Here is a 16,560-nt window from a genome sequence, read left to right on the forward strand (position 1 = left end):
ATTTAAAAATATTGCATTAGGATAGCTGGATATACTTCTAAATATGCATCTAATTTCTGGATAAAGACATCAAGAATATTTAGTGGCTATGAACAAATACTTACTAAATCACTAGTGCTTCCCTTATAAGTGTGAAGATAATCCAGGAGTTCCCGTCATGGCTCAGTGGTTAACAAACCAGACCAGCATCCATGAGGACGTGGGTTTGATCCCTGGCCTCACTCAGTGGGGTAAGGATCTGGCGTTGCCGTGAGCTGTGGTGTAGGGTGAAGACACAATTCGGATCCAGAGTTGCTGCAGCTGTGGCGTAGGCCAGTGGCTACAGCTCCAATTGGACCCCTAGCCTGGGAACCTCCATATGCCGTGGGTGTGGCTCTAAAAAGACAAAAATCAGCTACAGAATTATAAATATGGCAGTTTATATAAACATTTCAACCCAGTGAAAGCAAAAATGTATTTGCAAGAAAATAAGGCAAAAAGGTGAAGATTTATTGCACATTTTGGGGGTATTTTTATGTACACATTTTTACTATTTAAAAAGATCACATCTTGGGAGTTCCCGTTGTGGTGTAGTGGTTAACAAATCCGACTAGGAATCATGAGGTTGCAGGTTTGATCCCTGCCCTTGCTCAGTGGGTTAAGGATCTGGCGCTGCTGTGAGGTGTGGTGTAGGTCACAGACGCAGCACGGATCCTGAGTTGCTGTGGCTCTGGCATAGGCCGGCGGCTACAGCTCCGATTCGACCCCTAGCCTGGGAACCTTGATATGCTGTGGGAGTGGCCCTAGAAAAGGCAAAAAGACAAAAAGAAAAATAAATAAATAAATAAAAAGATCATATCTTGGAAACAATCCAAGTGCTCAATTATAAGAAAATGCTTAAATTATGATCTATCCATTCACTATTCATTATATATAACACTGGAATCATTAAACATAATTAGAAAGTTACCAAGTAACATGAAATGAGTCACAGGGAATGTTAAACTCTGCAAGATTACATCTACTCCACAAAGTTATGTACAGATGTGGACGAGAAGTGGAAGAGAATGAAAAAGAAACAATTTGTCAGGTAAAGAAATTTTAGCTTTCTCCCCCCTTTCTTTTTCATTTTTGTTACTGGAAATTCTGTTACCTCCAATGTAAGAAATGAGGAGTGGGGAGTTTAAGGAAGAGAGAGGAGTAGAAAAGGAGCTACTGCACAGATAAAAGAGCATACAAATCAACTCTCCAAAGTAAGGAACTGGGGCCATAATGGGATGGGGAGGCTAGAATGCTGAAGGTGATGGAATTTTTTTTTCAACTTAGAAAAAATTCAGACTGCATTCTAAGTTTTACAACAAAGGACTGAATGGCCTATATCTAACAAAAGAGCATTTTAAATGGGGTTTTACCAATTAAGACACACCTCACTTGTTTTGAGGGTTTCTTTGGAATCGTCTTCAGATTGTTGTTTCTTTTTAGAATTCTCATCAATGTTCCTGGGTGGGGGAAAAAGTGAAATATGAACTTTGAATCAAATTTAAGAATTTCTCAGGAAGGTTAAAAAGAAAAACTTATCTTTACTATAAACACTTAATCTGTAATAGAGACTTCTACATTTCAATTTAAACCTTAGTCTTGGTCAACTGTGAAGAACCCAACCCCAAATGTGACACGGACTACTCTTAGCTCTATAGGAAAGTATCCTCGAAACAAAAATTCCTGCTTTGTTGCTTGAAGATAAACATGATGTGGGCTGTAATTTGAGCTTGAAAATCTTATCTTTTGGGAGCTCCTGCTGTGGCTCAGTATCCATGAGGATGCAGGTTTGATCCCTGGCCCTGCTCAGTGGGTTAAGGATCCGGCATTGCCGTGAGCTGTGGTGCAGGGCACAGATGCAGTTCAGATTTGGCGTTGCTGTGGCTGTGGTGTAGGCTGGCAGTTGCAGCTCTGATTCCAACCCTAGCCTGAGAACTTCCATAGGCCATGAGTGTGGTCCTAACAAGACAAAAAATAAGAAAGTATTATCTTTTGAATAAACAGGGTAGTTTTATTTTTCAGCTTAATAGGGATGAGGAAAGGAGAAAGAGAAGAAAAAGGAGAGCTAACTCCTCCCACTGAGTTCTGCAAATTAGTGATTCAGCTCGCTTCAAATCCAAGATAAATTTACATAACTGCATCTCGATGGAACAGCAAAATTGTAGCCCATGCCTATACAGCCGCTCACAGATTCTCATCAGCTTTGTAATTCTTACAGAATTAATCATGATATTGTGGTGCTAAAAACATTTGGTTTGACCCTCTGGTTTATGGGGAGAAGCATGAGAACTGGTGAAGTGAACTGCCTGGAAAGACTGGAGAATGGATATAGTCACTGGCAGTAACAGAACAAGGACACTCCTCGAGTACTTCTAAAAAGTCTATAAACTCTCTGAAACTCCAGGAACAATTGTGTGTTCTGGGCAAAGAGTCTGAAGTTTCTATCAGATTATCAGAAAAGTCTGGGACCTCCCCCACAAAAAGACTAGTATACACTACTTTGAAACAGCATAGGTATCAATACAATGAATTATGACCCTCAAGAGGAAACCCTAGGTCCTTTCAGAAACATGGAATAACACCCACATTCAAGGTCTGGCTCTTTACTGTCATTTTCAGCGCCTCTCTTCTGAAAGCATGCTGAGAGAATGTTACAATGGGAGTACGGCCAGTTAACTTATGTACCTGGAATCCTTTTTTCTTTTTTTGCTTAAGGCTACCTTTTTCTCCAAAACTTTCCGTTCTTTAAGTACTTCTTTAATCCGGGGGACTTTGGGTTCCAAACTCTTTGTGGATGATTCTTCTAAGTCCATACTACCTTTGCCTGCGAAAAAAGCAATCAATAAACTGCATTTTAGAACATGGTTTTATAAATAGCATATTTATTTTTCATTAAGATTTCCTAATCATTGTAATGGCTTTAATATCTCTAAGCTGTGCTGGGATAAAAATAATACTTTAGATGAAGAAGTCTTATATTTATTTATTATTTCAAATGCTCGTATGTGTGGATTTGTATATCACACAAGATAAGTGTCTACAGGAAGTTCAATTTGTTCAATGATATAGTCCAGATAAATGTTTGACATTTCAGTTTACATAAGTATAGATGAATTCCATTAATATCACTGCAAGGCTTGATGACTCACAGGTTAACAATAAACTTTCCAGTGATAATTCATTCCACAATCACTGGAAAATAAATTGCTGACATGTGAGTTGTATAATCTGGTTCATGCTAGAATGATTAATTTAGATACAGCAATATGATCAAAAAAGTGACTGAACACATCAGACTAAAAAGTAAAGTAATAGTCCATATATGAAAATAGAAAAATTTTTTAGTCTGTTTTGACATACAACTTTGATCATTTTATTTTATATCTCATAAGTTATATTTTTATCTAGAAAATAATGGCATATAAGATAGTTTAAAATATTAAAAGTTAGCATATTCTATACCTTGACTCTTAGCTTTCGAAGACTTTGTCTTTTCTTTCTGTTTTCGTTTTTCTTCAAGTTTCTCTCTATTAATTTGCCTTCTTAAAAGCCTCTCTTCTTTTTCTTTAGCCTAAAACCATGAAATATTCATAATTACCTTGACAGATTATCAGGCAAAAGTAAAAGCACTCTGGGAAAAAAAAAGTTTGCCCTTCAGATGTCCTTACAAATTAACAGGCTCGGCCCACACACGCACACGCACACACACAAAGCGCACATACACCGCTATGCACATCAATGTGTGTGAGCATGTGTTTCAATTTGAGAGCTATCAGAAGAATAAAAGAGAGGGAAGTGAAATTTTTCCATTACTCTTTCAGAATGTCATGAATTTAAAGAAGGAGAAAGGTATCATTTTGGGAAATGGTGCTTTAATAAAATGCTCTTTCAACTAAAAGGATAGCTGTGAAAACACCTATGAGCATAGATACACAGGTAGGTCTCCATAATTTTTCGATTTTCTCAAAGAAGAAGGCTGAAATGCAGATTTAAGTGACAGGCTAGTCCTACAACAAATGTGACCTGCACTTATACTCTCAGGACCCAGGTTTTGGAGGAGGGACTTTCTGCACCGTATTTTAACGTCAGGGAGAATCCTGTTATTGTGTGTTACACCCACCATTTCTTCCCCACCTAGAACTCAAAGTCTCAAAGTGCCAGACATCCTAAGCATAAGCCTAACTCCTGACCGACCAAGCTTTTCAAAAGAGAAGCCACTATTAACAGTTTGATATACTTCCTTCAAATCATTTATTTAATGTAGTATTATTTCCTCATTCTATGATGACACCTTTTCATGTTTTAATGTTACTGAAATTGTATCTTACAACTGCTATATACATACAAAAAGGCAGCATTCTTTTTTCCTTTAAAAAGCTGTTAGTAATTCAATGGCATATCTTAGAAGTATTTTCTTTTTTTTAGCCATTTTAGGGCCGCACCTGTGGCATATGAAGTTCGTATGTCACAGCCACAGCAGCATGGAGTCCAAGTCATAGCTGACGGCTACCCCTGGTCCTTAACCCACTGAACAAAGCCAGGGATAGAACCTGCGTCCTCAGGGATACTAGTTGGGTTTATTACTGCTGAGCCACAATGGGAACTCCACAAGTATTTTCAAATGCAGAAAAAGTGGACTGACTGTGCTTCTATTCTAATTATTATGTTAATGGCTGATGCCATCTCTCTTTATGGCTGAACCCATACTTGAGCCAAACATTCCCAAACGATGAAACGCCTTGGTTGTGACCAGTTTTAACTACTATTAAGCACGATGATATGAACACCTCCGTCACGTGTTTATGTCTATTCTGTCTCATTAAATGAATGACAGGGTTTCTGAAGGCAGAACCTCTATGTCATTGTTTTGAATACTCACCAGTGCCCTGTAAACAGACTAGTCAAGTTTGCCAATCGGATCTAACAGGTTTCAATAAGAAGAGATCAAATCGGACTTACGATACACTGTCGGCGCTGTTCTACGGTAAGTTCGTCATCAGAATCACTGTAATACTTTGAGTAAAGATACGGTTTGTGAACATAAGCATGCCGTACACTTTTTGCTCTCCCTTCACTGGGGTCACCGGTTTGAGTTTTGGTTTTGTTCTGCTTGTTCTTTTCTTCATCTGGAAGAAAGTCAACGGAGAGAGGAGTGCTTCTGTCAATCAGCAATAAAATCAATATTATGCTTGATCAATATCAGGTGGCATAAGTCACCTCAGTGTAGTTCAAGTGTATCTGTGGGTCTGACAGGAGAAATACCACTACGTGAAAACCCAGAAACTGACATTTTTTAAAGCTATAATCTATATCTTAATTTATTTAATTTTCTCTTTCTTTCAGCTTCTTACACATCAAAAAAGCAAAGAAAAATCAGACCTTATAGTTATTTGTTTCCTCAACATAGAGTTAATCCTCATTTATATGACAGTAGCCTTGGTATAGACCCGTGAGCTCTCGTCTATGGAAGGGGAAAAAAATCAGTAACTGGTCCTACACCAAGTATACACTAACCCCCCCAACCTTGGGAAGAAGGATACATTCCCTGTGAAAAAGCAAGAAGTATCCTAAAAACAGAACCTTCTTACTTTTTTTGTCCAGGAAAAGCCTTGAAAAGATCCAATAAAGCACCTGGAATTTAAATTTCACTTCGGATAGAGAAAGCAGAGTGTTCAAAGGATGAAGAGCACTCTTCCTACTGTGGACTCAGGAATGACCTCCTGAGGATAATATGAAGACTGGGGAGTGCTGCTGTTGCATTTCTGGGCTGCTAATTTTTTAAATGGATACTAAGAAAAAAAAAAGGCAAAATCAGAGAGACTGAAAAATACATGTGGCATTAAAATCTACCTTTTCTCTTGTATAATTTTCTCTCTACATGTTTTATCCAGGAGCCAGCAGTAAATTTACAAGATGGTACCTTCAGGCAATTGCAAATAATGTTCACTATTTTTGACTTCTGAAAAGTCATGAACATTTAATCCTGTGGTAAAGAGCAGCATTAGGTTTCAGGTAGGAGCCCAGAATTGGCGCCTGTGCTAGCTAGCTACATGACCCTGCACAAGACACTTTCTCTGGGTGACTGTTTCCTTACCTGTCCTCCACACTAGTGTAATAGTGGAGCATCACACTTAGAACACAGGAAGTCCTTAATAAGGGTGGGCTGAAAAACAAACTCTCTAACAGAGAGGGCTGGGCTTTGCCCTTGGTTCTGGGAGGTATCTCCAAGGTTTGTTTGTTTGTTTATTTATTTATTGTCTTTTAGGGCCACACCAGCAGCCCTGAGGTTCCCAGGCTAGGGGTGGAATCAGAGCTGTAGCTGCCAGCCTACGCCACAGCCACAGCCACGTGGGATCTGAGCCGGGTCTGCGACCTACACCACAGTTCATGGCAACCGCCAGATCCTTAACCTACTGAGCGAGGGCAGGGATCGAACCTGCATCCTCATGGATGCCAGTCAGGTTCGTTAACCACTGAGCCACGATGGGAATTCCTCTCTAAGGTTTCTGCCTTATAGGAGTATTTCTGTTTACCTGGGATGTTGCGTCGAGCCAAACTGCCTAACCGTGTGATTTATGGTGAGGACTCTGGGTCGTGGGCTATCAGTTTGACCTCCAGAGGGGCTAGAGACTGAGGTCAGATACACAAACAGTCAACCAGGTCTACATGATGAAATCCCAATAAAAACTTTGACGTGAGGCTCCAGAGTGTCCCTGGTTGGCAGTAATCTGTATATATTGTCCCAAGAAAGTGATGCTGTCCACAGCTCCACAAGGAAAGGACAACTGGAAGCCCTGGGTTTGAACTTTCCTGGACTCTGGCCTATGTGCCTCCTCCCTTGGCTGATTTTAATTTATTTCCCTTTGGATTTCCCTGGTGGCTCACTGGGTTAAGGACCTGGTGTTGTCACTGCTGTGGCCAGGTTGCTGCTGTGGAACAGGCTCAATCCCTAGCCCGGGGAACTTTCGACCCCTCCCCTCCTCAAAATTTGTGTCCCGTGGCTGTAATAACCATAACCATGAGTTTAGCAGCTCTCAGTGACTTCTGTGAGCACTTCTAGTGAATAATCAAACCCAAGGGTGGCCTTGGGGACCCTGAATTTGCAACTGGAAGCGAGGGCAGCTGCACTCCTCAAACCCCACATACGAGGTATAGTCATACGTGATCTTGTCTAAATCTTACAAGAGCCCTAAGGAATGGAGTTAAGAGCTGCAGAACCAAGGCTTGTTGAGGTGTAGTGACTTCCCAAGCTTGCTCAGACAGACCACCTCAGAGCTGGGACTCAGAAACACATCTTCCAACTTCAGAGTCCCATGTTCCTGACACCAGGGCTAGTCGTTCAACCACACTGTCTTTCACAGCACAACTGTCTGAACAATCCAATCACGCTGGACGGGAAGCTTCAGAGAGGCATTATTAAATAAAGTACTTTACCGTCTGATGTGATCTCTCCTTCCTCCATGCTGTCAGACACTACAACTTCCTCCTCGGTGTCTTCTTCAAAAGATGAAAGGTCACTGGTGTGGACAGAGCTAACTGTGATGTCTGTGAGTCCATCCACATCAGAATCTATCAAAGAGAAATCTCCAAAAGAAAAATAAAACAGAAAATACATCATCTTGTTTTAAGAACATACTCCGCACCCAATTCCAAGATTGCATTTAAATGTTCCTACTTTAAAAACTGTCAAACGGAGTTCCCATCATGGCTCAGTGGTTAATGGGCCTGACTGGTTAACCATGGGGACTTGGGTTCAATCCCTGGCCTTGCTCAGTGGGTTGGGGATCCAGCATTGCTGTGAGCTGTGGTGTAGGTCAAAGAGGTGGCTTGGATCCTGTGTTGCTGTGGCTATAGCGTAGGCTAGCAGCTGTGGCTCTGATTTGAACCCTAGCCTGGGAACCTCCATATGCCTCAGGTGTGGCCCTAAAAAGACAAAAGGACAAAAAATAAAATAAATAAAAAAAACCAAAAACTGTCAAAGAACTTCAGCTTCAGAAATAATCTTTCATCATCAGTAACCAATATTAGATAAGGCAGAGTTGTTTCCAGAAAATACAAAAGAAAACCATTATCCTATAAAATTAATGAAACTGATAATTCATGATGTGATATAAAAAGGGAAATTTTAAGTAACTGGAATATTCACTAGCTAATATTTTAAAAACTAGGATATTCGATCATGAATTAAGTTGCTTCGAATAATGTATGTGGACAAATTATGAGTTAAATTATAAGGTTTAGAGCTTCTCTGTTCATTTACTTTGTGAACTGCTACATCTGTACAGAAAAGGAATATATATGTGTTCATGGCTCATATTTTAGCAAAGAGAATACGAATTTTCAGGCTCTTAAAACACAAGTATCAAACACACTTATTACAACTTCAAGGCAAATTGGATGTACCCCCAGTGGACACTCAGTGTTCTTCAAACTCCTGCAGATTTTTCTAAGTTTTTACCTTCTCTTGTCCCTTCACCAGTTTTAGCTTTACTATTGTTTTTTTCTGAAGGAAGTTTTGAACATTCTGCATCTTTATCTTTTGTTTGTCTTTCATCTTTCACTTTTTGTACATCTTCACTCCTTTTTGAGTGATCCAATTTCTTCTCAGTCTTCTCCTTCTTTTCTTTCTTTCTTTCTCCCTTTTCACTGCTGTCTGCTTTCTTTTCACCTTTGTCTGTTGATTTATTTTTTGGGTCACTGCTTTCTTGCTGAACATCTTTATTTAGCAGAACTGAACTATTGCTCTCTTTAGTGTGATTTTTACTTTCTTCAACTGGACCTGGGAGATCATTAAGTTCTTCTGACTTCAGGGCTGTCTCCTGTCCTTCCCCTGCAGAGTCAGGTGTAGGTTTTTCTTTTTCAGTCGCATCCTCTGAAGTTCTCTCCTTCTCGGCACCAGTGTCAGTGCTTGGCTGAGATGGGAGTTTTTTGGATGTTCTCTCACAGGCCTTGGCATTTGACGTTTCTGTTGAAGCCCTGGCAGCGCTAGCTTCTTGGTTAAGAGAGGTGATGGTCTCCAAGATTGACATGGCGTCACTGGCCACGTTTGCACTGGGCCCAGGGGCAGCGACACCTTCAAGGGAAAGACACAGTCTAAAATAAATTTATGCTGAAGGTAAACCCCTCTGCTGAATCAAGGCCACTAACCACTGGCATCCTTATATGACACATATGCCTTTAGACTTTCAGGTGCTGGTATTGGAACCTAACACATTCTCCATTCTCTACTTCTCTAATACAGTATCTTAGGAAAGGCACCATGCAAATGTGAGAATAATTCCCAGAAAAAGAGTGTTTTCTCTAATTATTTTAATTATCCCTTCTACTGAAACACACACACATGTACCCCTACTACATTGCTAAAATGCCTATTATTTAAAAAAAAGAAATATTATGTCTGCTCAGGAATTTGGGTGATAATTAAAGTAAATAAGATTTCACTAGAGTGACCAAGTAGATGATTTAAAGAACTAAACACCCCTAACTTGATACTCAGTTCAAGAAGAAAAGCAATGGAACTGACCAAGAGCAAAAGCAAAGCACCTTGTGTAATGACGGAAGAGTCTGGTTTCTCATCATCAGGTGCTGTGCTGCCACCTGTTTCCTCTTTGTGATTTAGCGTGGCCAGAAACTCATGCACTGCTTTCTCCACCTGAGGTCTGAAGGTGTGGTTGATCTTTGGATCCACAACCTGAGAAATAATTCGGTCAATACCAGACTCCAACATTCCTGATCTGAAACACAGGATAATTTACAGAAAGGTAAAAAAATTATTCTATACTACTTGTATTATTACTTTTAAGTAAAGCTGAATCTATTACACGGATGTTCAACATTAAGTTGCCTCCAATCCATTCATTTGGAAATCCACAAAGAACACCCAATGGAAAGTAAGTTTCAGGAATTCCTATTGTGGCTCAGTAAAACCAGACTAGTATCCTGAATGAGGATGCAGGTTTGATCCCTGGCCTTACTCAGAGAGTTAAGGATCTGGCGTTGCTGTGAGCTGTGTGGTGTAGGTCACAGATGCGGCTCGCATCTGGCACTGCTATGGCTGTGGAGTAGGCCAGCGGCTACAGCTCCAGTTTGATCCCTAGCCTGGAAACCTCTGTATGCCATAGGTGTGACCCTAAAAAGACAAAAAAAAAAAAAAAAAAAAAAAAAAAAAAAGTCATACTACAGTGGCATTTAATATACCACAGTGCCAAAAAAACATGTAAACTTCTCACCACTATGTCACTAGTGGAAATACTAAAGCAGACAAAACAAAAACAAAACAGCCTTAGAATTAGACATAGCACACTATCTAAAGGCCAGGCTTATACATGATGCTTACCTTACTTCAATTCTGCCCATGGTAGATGGGATTAAAGTCACTAAAGCTGAGTTCTGAGTATAAAACAAATCTATGGACTTCCCCCTCCCCACTTTCTTTAAGCAGAAAAATGTAAGCCTTTTATGAGTATTAGGGTCTCCAGGAAAACAGAATACAAAGCTTCCAAAAAAAGAAAAAAAAAAAAAAGAAAACTTTAGAGGAACAAAAATAAAACTTATGACTTCTGGTGTTCTTTTTATTACCTGCTTGCTATAAAAATAAATGACTTATTCCTCAGCAATTATGTTATGAGTGCCTTCTATACAGCAGGCACCATTCTAGCCTCAGCTGCTACAAAACAGACCTGGTCCCTGTTCTGGTGGGAAAGACACAATTAAAATGCAAGACGACAGGAACTAGGACACACCATACACTGTAGGAAAAGAGTAGAATGAGGAATTAAAAGCTATGTCTGAAGTAATTCGGAATTCTTCACAAAGGAGAAGACATTTAACTTGCATCTTGATTTCCAGAGAAAAGAAGAAGAAAGTGCCCAAGGAAATATATTTAAGAGGCAGATGACCAAGTATAAAACGCACAAGAAATCACAAAGGCGTCTGAACAAAATAAGAGGACATGAATTTAAGAAATGCACTTTAACCCTGTTTCTTTCTAGCAAAGAACTTGAGGAGCCACAGATCCCTGGGCAGTGCTGGGAGGGTTGGGTGCTGGTCCTTTTCAGCTTCAAGGCCTCCGGCTCCCTGGAGAATGAGGGAGGTGTCTCTCCTTACACCTCACAATGCTATTTCTGAGAGCAGCTCTGTCTGGAGTGGAGGATGGGTGTGGTTTTTGTTTCCTGAAGCATACTGCAGCCCTGGGATACTGTAATTCCACTTACGTTATGTGGGCCATAGAGAAAAATGAGTCAACACTGCACAAAGTAGGTAACCTCCTTTCTAAAGTTCTAAGATTAAAAAAAAAAAAAAAAAAAAAAAAAAAAAAAAAAAAGCAAATCCTGTAAGCATTGCTACATCTTAGAGGTACCTTTAAAAAGTAGCAGGTGGAAAAGAAGCAAGGACAAGCAATCTGAAAAATGTTCTGATTTAAGGCTTAATTAAGCACAAAGGCAAAAAATAAAAAAATAAACATCCACCTCCGAATCACTGCTTCAGTCTCTTTTCCTGATGTGTATGTTCTGGGCCCTTGTGTACTTCAGTCCACTCTTAACAGAGGTCAGCTCTGATCTTAAAAACGAAGGCTGTGGTGCAATGGGATCAGTGGCATTTCTGCAACGCCAGGACACAGGTCCCATCCCTGGCCCAGCACAGTGGGTTAAAGGACCTAGTGCTGACATAGCTGCAGCGTAGGTTGTAATTGCGGCTCGTATCTGATCCCTGGCTGGTTAGCTCCATGTGCTGTGGGGTGGCCAAAAAAGAAAGGAAAAAAAAAAAACAACCCTCAAAAAACAGAGGCTTGCAACTAGAGACTATCATACTAAGTGCAGAAAGTCAGAAAGACAAAAACAAGTACCGTACGATATCACATACGTGGGGACTAAAATATGGCACAAATGAACCTATGTACAAAACAGAAACAGACTCACAGACATAGACAACAGACTTATGGTTGCTGGGTGGGGGGGGCAGTGGGATGCACTGGGAATTTGGGGTTGGGAAGTACACTATAACATTTAGAATGGGTAAGCAATGAGGTCCTGCTGTACAGCACAGGGAACTATAATCCGATCTCCTGTGATAGACCATGATGGAAAAGAATGTAAAAAAAGAATATACATTTATATGTATAGATGAGTCACTTGCTATACAGCAGAAATTGGCACAACACTGTAAACCAACTATACCCAAATTTAAAAAAAAATTAAAAAAAATAAAAGTATGAACTTACAAACAAAAATGTATCAGAAGACCCCCCCCCCCCCAAAAAAAAACAGAGGCCAGTGCTAAAGACCACAATGGTCTTCGTGGGCTCACTTCAGTGAGGTGGGGCCAGAGCTTTCTCACCAGAGGGAAGAGAAGCCATAGTTCTAGGTTCGAGGAGAAAGTCAAAATGCTGGCAGCTGGCACTGTCCTGGTTAAAGCTACTTTCCTTGTCTTCCTTTTAAACCCTGTACAGTTAAGGTCATTATTTCTGAGCTTCCCAGCATTTTCATTTATTTATTTATTTAAAATTATTTTTTACTTTTTAGGGCCTTACCCAAAAAAGTAAAGTTTGCAGGGTAGGGATCGAATCAGAGCTGCAGCTGCTGGCCTACATCATAGCCACAGCAATTTGGGATCCGAGCTGTGTCTGCGACCTACGCCACAGCTCACAGCAACGCCAGACCCTCAAACCCACTGATGGAGGCTAGGGATCGAACCCGAATCCTCATGGATCCTAGTCGGGTTCGTTAACCACTGAGCTGTGGAGAGAACTCCCCTAGCATTTTTAGATTCTGTTGTACAAATGAATGCATAAATATAATAAAACTTTGTTCCACCTATTGATTTGGCAGATTGGCTATTAAACTGAACCATCCCAAATTGCTGATATTTGACTGTTTTGTCCTACAAAAATGGCAACTGTAGAAGGCTCAATCTAATAGAGTCAACTGAGTATTTCTCAAAGTTTACGTAAGAACAACTGTCTGAAATTGTATTGATAGGGGCTAGTCTATCCCTGTACTGTTAGACACAACCAGTCTTTATTTAAAGAAACTTTATAATGTTATTTAAGAGACATAAGCTTACTAATGGAATTTAAATAACAGAAAAGCTTAATTAAAAATTAACATAGCTAGAAGAAAATTTACAGATGTCCCAAGAAGAGCAATGCCTAAATTCCTCAGGAGCCTGCTGTTTGCCTTGTTTTCAAATGTCTCTAGGGGACAGCCCTCTTCAACCACAAGCAGACGGCTCCAGTGTTAACTGCTGACGGCCACATGAACCCCTTGCCAACGTGTCCAGCAACCCCTCACAGAATAAGATTATGCGAAAATGATGTCTTATATTGGCATAACTTTTTTTTTTTTTTTTGTCTTTTTGTCCTTTCTAGGGCCATACCCACGGCATATGGAGGTTCCCAGGCTAGAGGTCTAATCAGAGCTGCAGCCGCCAGCCTACGCCATAGACACAGCAACGCAGGATCTGAGCCATGTCTGTGACTTACACCACAGTTCATGGCAACACTGGATCCTTAACCCACTGAGGGAGGCTACAGATGGAACCCGAAGCCTCATGGTTTCTACTTGGATTTGTTAACCACTGCGCCACGACAGGAACTCCTTAACTTTTTTTTTTTTGTCTTTTAGGGCCACATCAGTGGCATGTGGAGGTTCCCAGGCTAGGGGTCCAATAGGAGCTGTAGTTGCCAGCCTACGTCAGAGCCACAGCAACTCAGGATCTGAGCCACACCTGCCACCTACACCACAACTCACGGTAACACCAGATCCTTAACCCACTGAGCAAAGCCAGGGATCAAATCTGCATCCTCATAGATGCCAGTCGGATTCGCTAACTGCTGAGCTATGATGGGAACTTCCTGACATAACATTTTAAGTGATTGATTTTACATGGGCAAGACTGAGTTTAGTTCCCTTTGCAGAATGAGATACATGACTGCTTCCCTCCTTTATAGGCTTTGTATGCTAAGGAGTAAATTCCGAGAAATTTGCCTTGAACTTGGTCTCTCAACATATGGGGAAAAAAAAAATCCCAGACTCTCCCTTTTCTCAACGCACTTTTAAAGCACTGTGATCCTCTGTGAAAAGGAAGGCAGCTACGCACTGCTGTGTGACAGCGTCCCGTAGTCCATGGAGCTCTGTGTAAGTGCAGGGGTGCACTAGGTGACAGTGTCAGTAAGCCTCGCTCTCCCAGTCCACCCCCCGCCCCCACTATTCTGGTTATTGTTCTACGGAAGGTCTGAAAAGTGAGTAACACCCCCCAGGCTGCCACCCAACAGGAAAGACTTTGCCTCTAGGTTTTCAGGAAAAACTTTGACTTTTCCAGAAAAGCTATTATGGCATAGCTCTCTAAGAGCATCTTTTGAGCTCACCTGGACTCTTTTAAAGGTTCTTTAAAATGTAGTCAACAGAGCTATTGTTAAGTTTCCCTCTTCTCTTATTCCCTAGGAGACACAGTCTGAGCCCCCGCCCCTGGCTCCTGGTTTCTAGTATTACCTGTGGCTAAATGGGTCTTTGAGTCAGAGTGTGAAGGTTTACTTGTGGGGCTTCCTGTGTGTGGAACTATCAACGGAGAAACACGTTAGGTAGGTTTGCAACCGTTCTGAGGGATAAGAGGAAATTAGGGAGTAACAGCTCCAAAATAGACTGTACCGTTTAAAAGCCACATTTCATCCCAACAGATGACCTTGACAGTAAATATTTGTTAAGGCAAGAAGATTAAGGCACTTCTTCGGCAATGCAGTCAACTTTTCTGGGGGTGAAGCAGGGATGGAAACCCCAAGTCTTCTTGTCTTGGCAAGTATTTATATTCAAGAATGAGATCATATTGTAAATCTGCTTTGGGCAAGATAAATCTGATTTTCTTGGGTCCCACTAAGCATCCCAGCTTTCCTCACTCTTATCAAAAAAAAAAAAAAAAAAAAAAAAAAAGGCCCTGACAGGTCTCAGTGCACCTTTCCCCACCCCTTTTAGTTATACTTTACGAAAAAGCACAGGTAAAATCACAGTAAGCTGAAAAAAAAAAAAAAAAAAAAAAAAAAAGTAAAGGGTTATATTCGAACACAGAAGACACAGCCCCACATCCTCAAATCAGGGGAAAATGTTTTGATTTCAGTGATCTTTAATTTAGTCTTTATTTGTAAAAAAGAAGTAGTAAAGCCCACTCTTTCAGGGTCAAGAAAATAACTGTGAATGTAACTGGACAGGATACACTCACCAATCAGGCATTTATCATCTATTCATAACCTATCTAGAGGGCTTCTTTTTTGAAGTCACACTGTCATTCCCTTCCTTCAATATTGCCAAAGGTCTACAGGAGAAATCAGTCTGTTAAATTTATGGGAGAGATATGAGGTGGTTAGAGCTTACTCTAGACTTATACTGTATCATAATACGAAGTAGCCAAATCAAACTTGACAAAATTATCATGGGGTGAACAAAGTTCTGCATGATGTCCCTGCTTTCAGGCAAAGGACCTTGTGACATCCTCAAGCCCTCTGAGGAACTCTGCAATCCTGAGACTTACTTGAGCACTTGCTGTCGAATACTGTTTCTTAGCTGATTTTTATTGAGGTGGGGACTCCAGGTATGAGTTGCTAAGTGGTTTGCAACAAAGTTGTCAACACGCTGTCTCAGGTTCTGATAGGCAGGCTAGAAAGAAAGAAAAAGACAAGACATGAATGTTAAACATCTCTAATGCTGGGAGTTCCTGCTGTGGCTCAGTGGTATTGAACCTGACTAGAGTCCATGAGGACTCTGGTTTGATCCCCAGCCTCACTCAGTGGGTTAAAGATCCCACATTGTGGTGGTTGTGGTGTAGGCCAACAGCTGTAACTGTGATTCTACTGCTAGCCTGGGAACTTCCATATGCTGCAGCTGCAGCCCTAAAAAGAGCAAAAAAAAAAAAACAAACCCAAACTCTAATGCCACACAATATCATTATGGATAGTCTCAGGAATTTGAGTGTTTTTAACAGTGTTTATATTTCTTAGATTATAGTATCAATGTGGCAACAAAGTTCACAGTTTATGACAATCCTGCTTCAGGATAATTGAAGAGAAATTCAAATACCATTTATTTTGTCTTAAGACATGGTGTTAGAGATGAGGAATACAAAGATATATTTATAGACAAGGGACTAGATTATCAGATAACAGTTAAGTGTCACGATTAGATGATTTGGAGCAAAGAAAGGGAGAGGAGCAGAGGAAGTAAACCTTCACTGAGAATGTGGCATCTGAATTGGATCTTCAAAGTTTCATGGTGCAGCTGGGACTAGGAAAGATGGCCTTGCAGCCACAGCAACAATGTAAGAGCAAGTAGATAAGAAAATGTGAGGTTACGACCATTAGGGAGCCCCCACATTAAGTCCAGTTTGGTTGGCAAAGAGGATACAAAATAGCAGGGAAGTGAGGCTGGAGACCTAGCTTGAAGCCAAAGTCTGGAAGGATGAGGTACCAGTGTAGGAGTCTGGAATTATGGGATAGAGAATGGGAACCACTGCACATATGAGCAGAGGGATAGGGGATAGCTGAGCTTTCTAATGACT

At 40.7% G+C, this 16,560-nt stretch overlaps 1 protein-coding gene across 7 annotated transcripts in view; it reads right to left on the bottom strand.

Moving 5' to 3' along the window:
• BOD1L1 (biorientation of chromosomes in cell division 1 like 1) overlaps positions 1-16,560 on the bottom strand; it is a 57,141-nt gene that overhangs the window by 35,242 nt on the left and 5,339 nt on the right. For all 7 annotated transcript variants that reach the window (XR_014813624.1, XR_014813623.1, XR_298893.4 and 4 more), the window contains exons 2-9: positions 15,538-15,662; positions 9,562-9,752; positions 8,477-9,091; positions 7,453-7,602; positions 4,978-5,144; positions 3,481-3,589; positions 2,704-2,842; positions 1,406-1,478 (exon numbers count right to left, since the gene is read on the bottom strand). Coding sequence is in view for 4 of the 7 variants with exons in the window: in XM_084973852.1 (XP_084829978.1) it covers positions 1,406-1,478; positions 2,704-2,842; positions 3,481-3,589; positions 4,978-5,144; positions 7,453-7,602; positions 8,477-9,091; positions 9,562-9,752; positions 15,538-15,662 (1,569 nt within the window). In the remaining 3 variants the exon portion in view is untranslated. The remainder of the gene's footprint in view (positions 1-1,405; positions 1,479-2,703; positions 2,843-3,480; positions 3,590-4,977; positions 5,145-7,452; positions 7,603-8,476; positions 9,092-9,561; positions 9,753-15,537; positions 15,663-16,560) is intronic.

The sequence above is a fragment of the Sus scrofa genome, chromosome 8 (genome assembly GCF_054392235.1).
Source record: "Sus scrofa isolate SSC_HxYL_T2T_F1_AM1 chromosome 8, Sscrofa_HxYL_maternal_Yorkshire_Landrace_v2.0, whole genome shotgun sequence".
NCBI classification, from domain to species: domain Eukaryota; kingdom Metazoa; phylum Chordata; class Mammalia; order Artiodactyla; family Suidae; genus Sus; species Sus scrofa.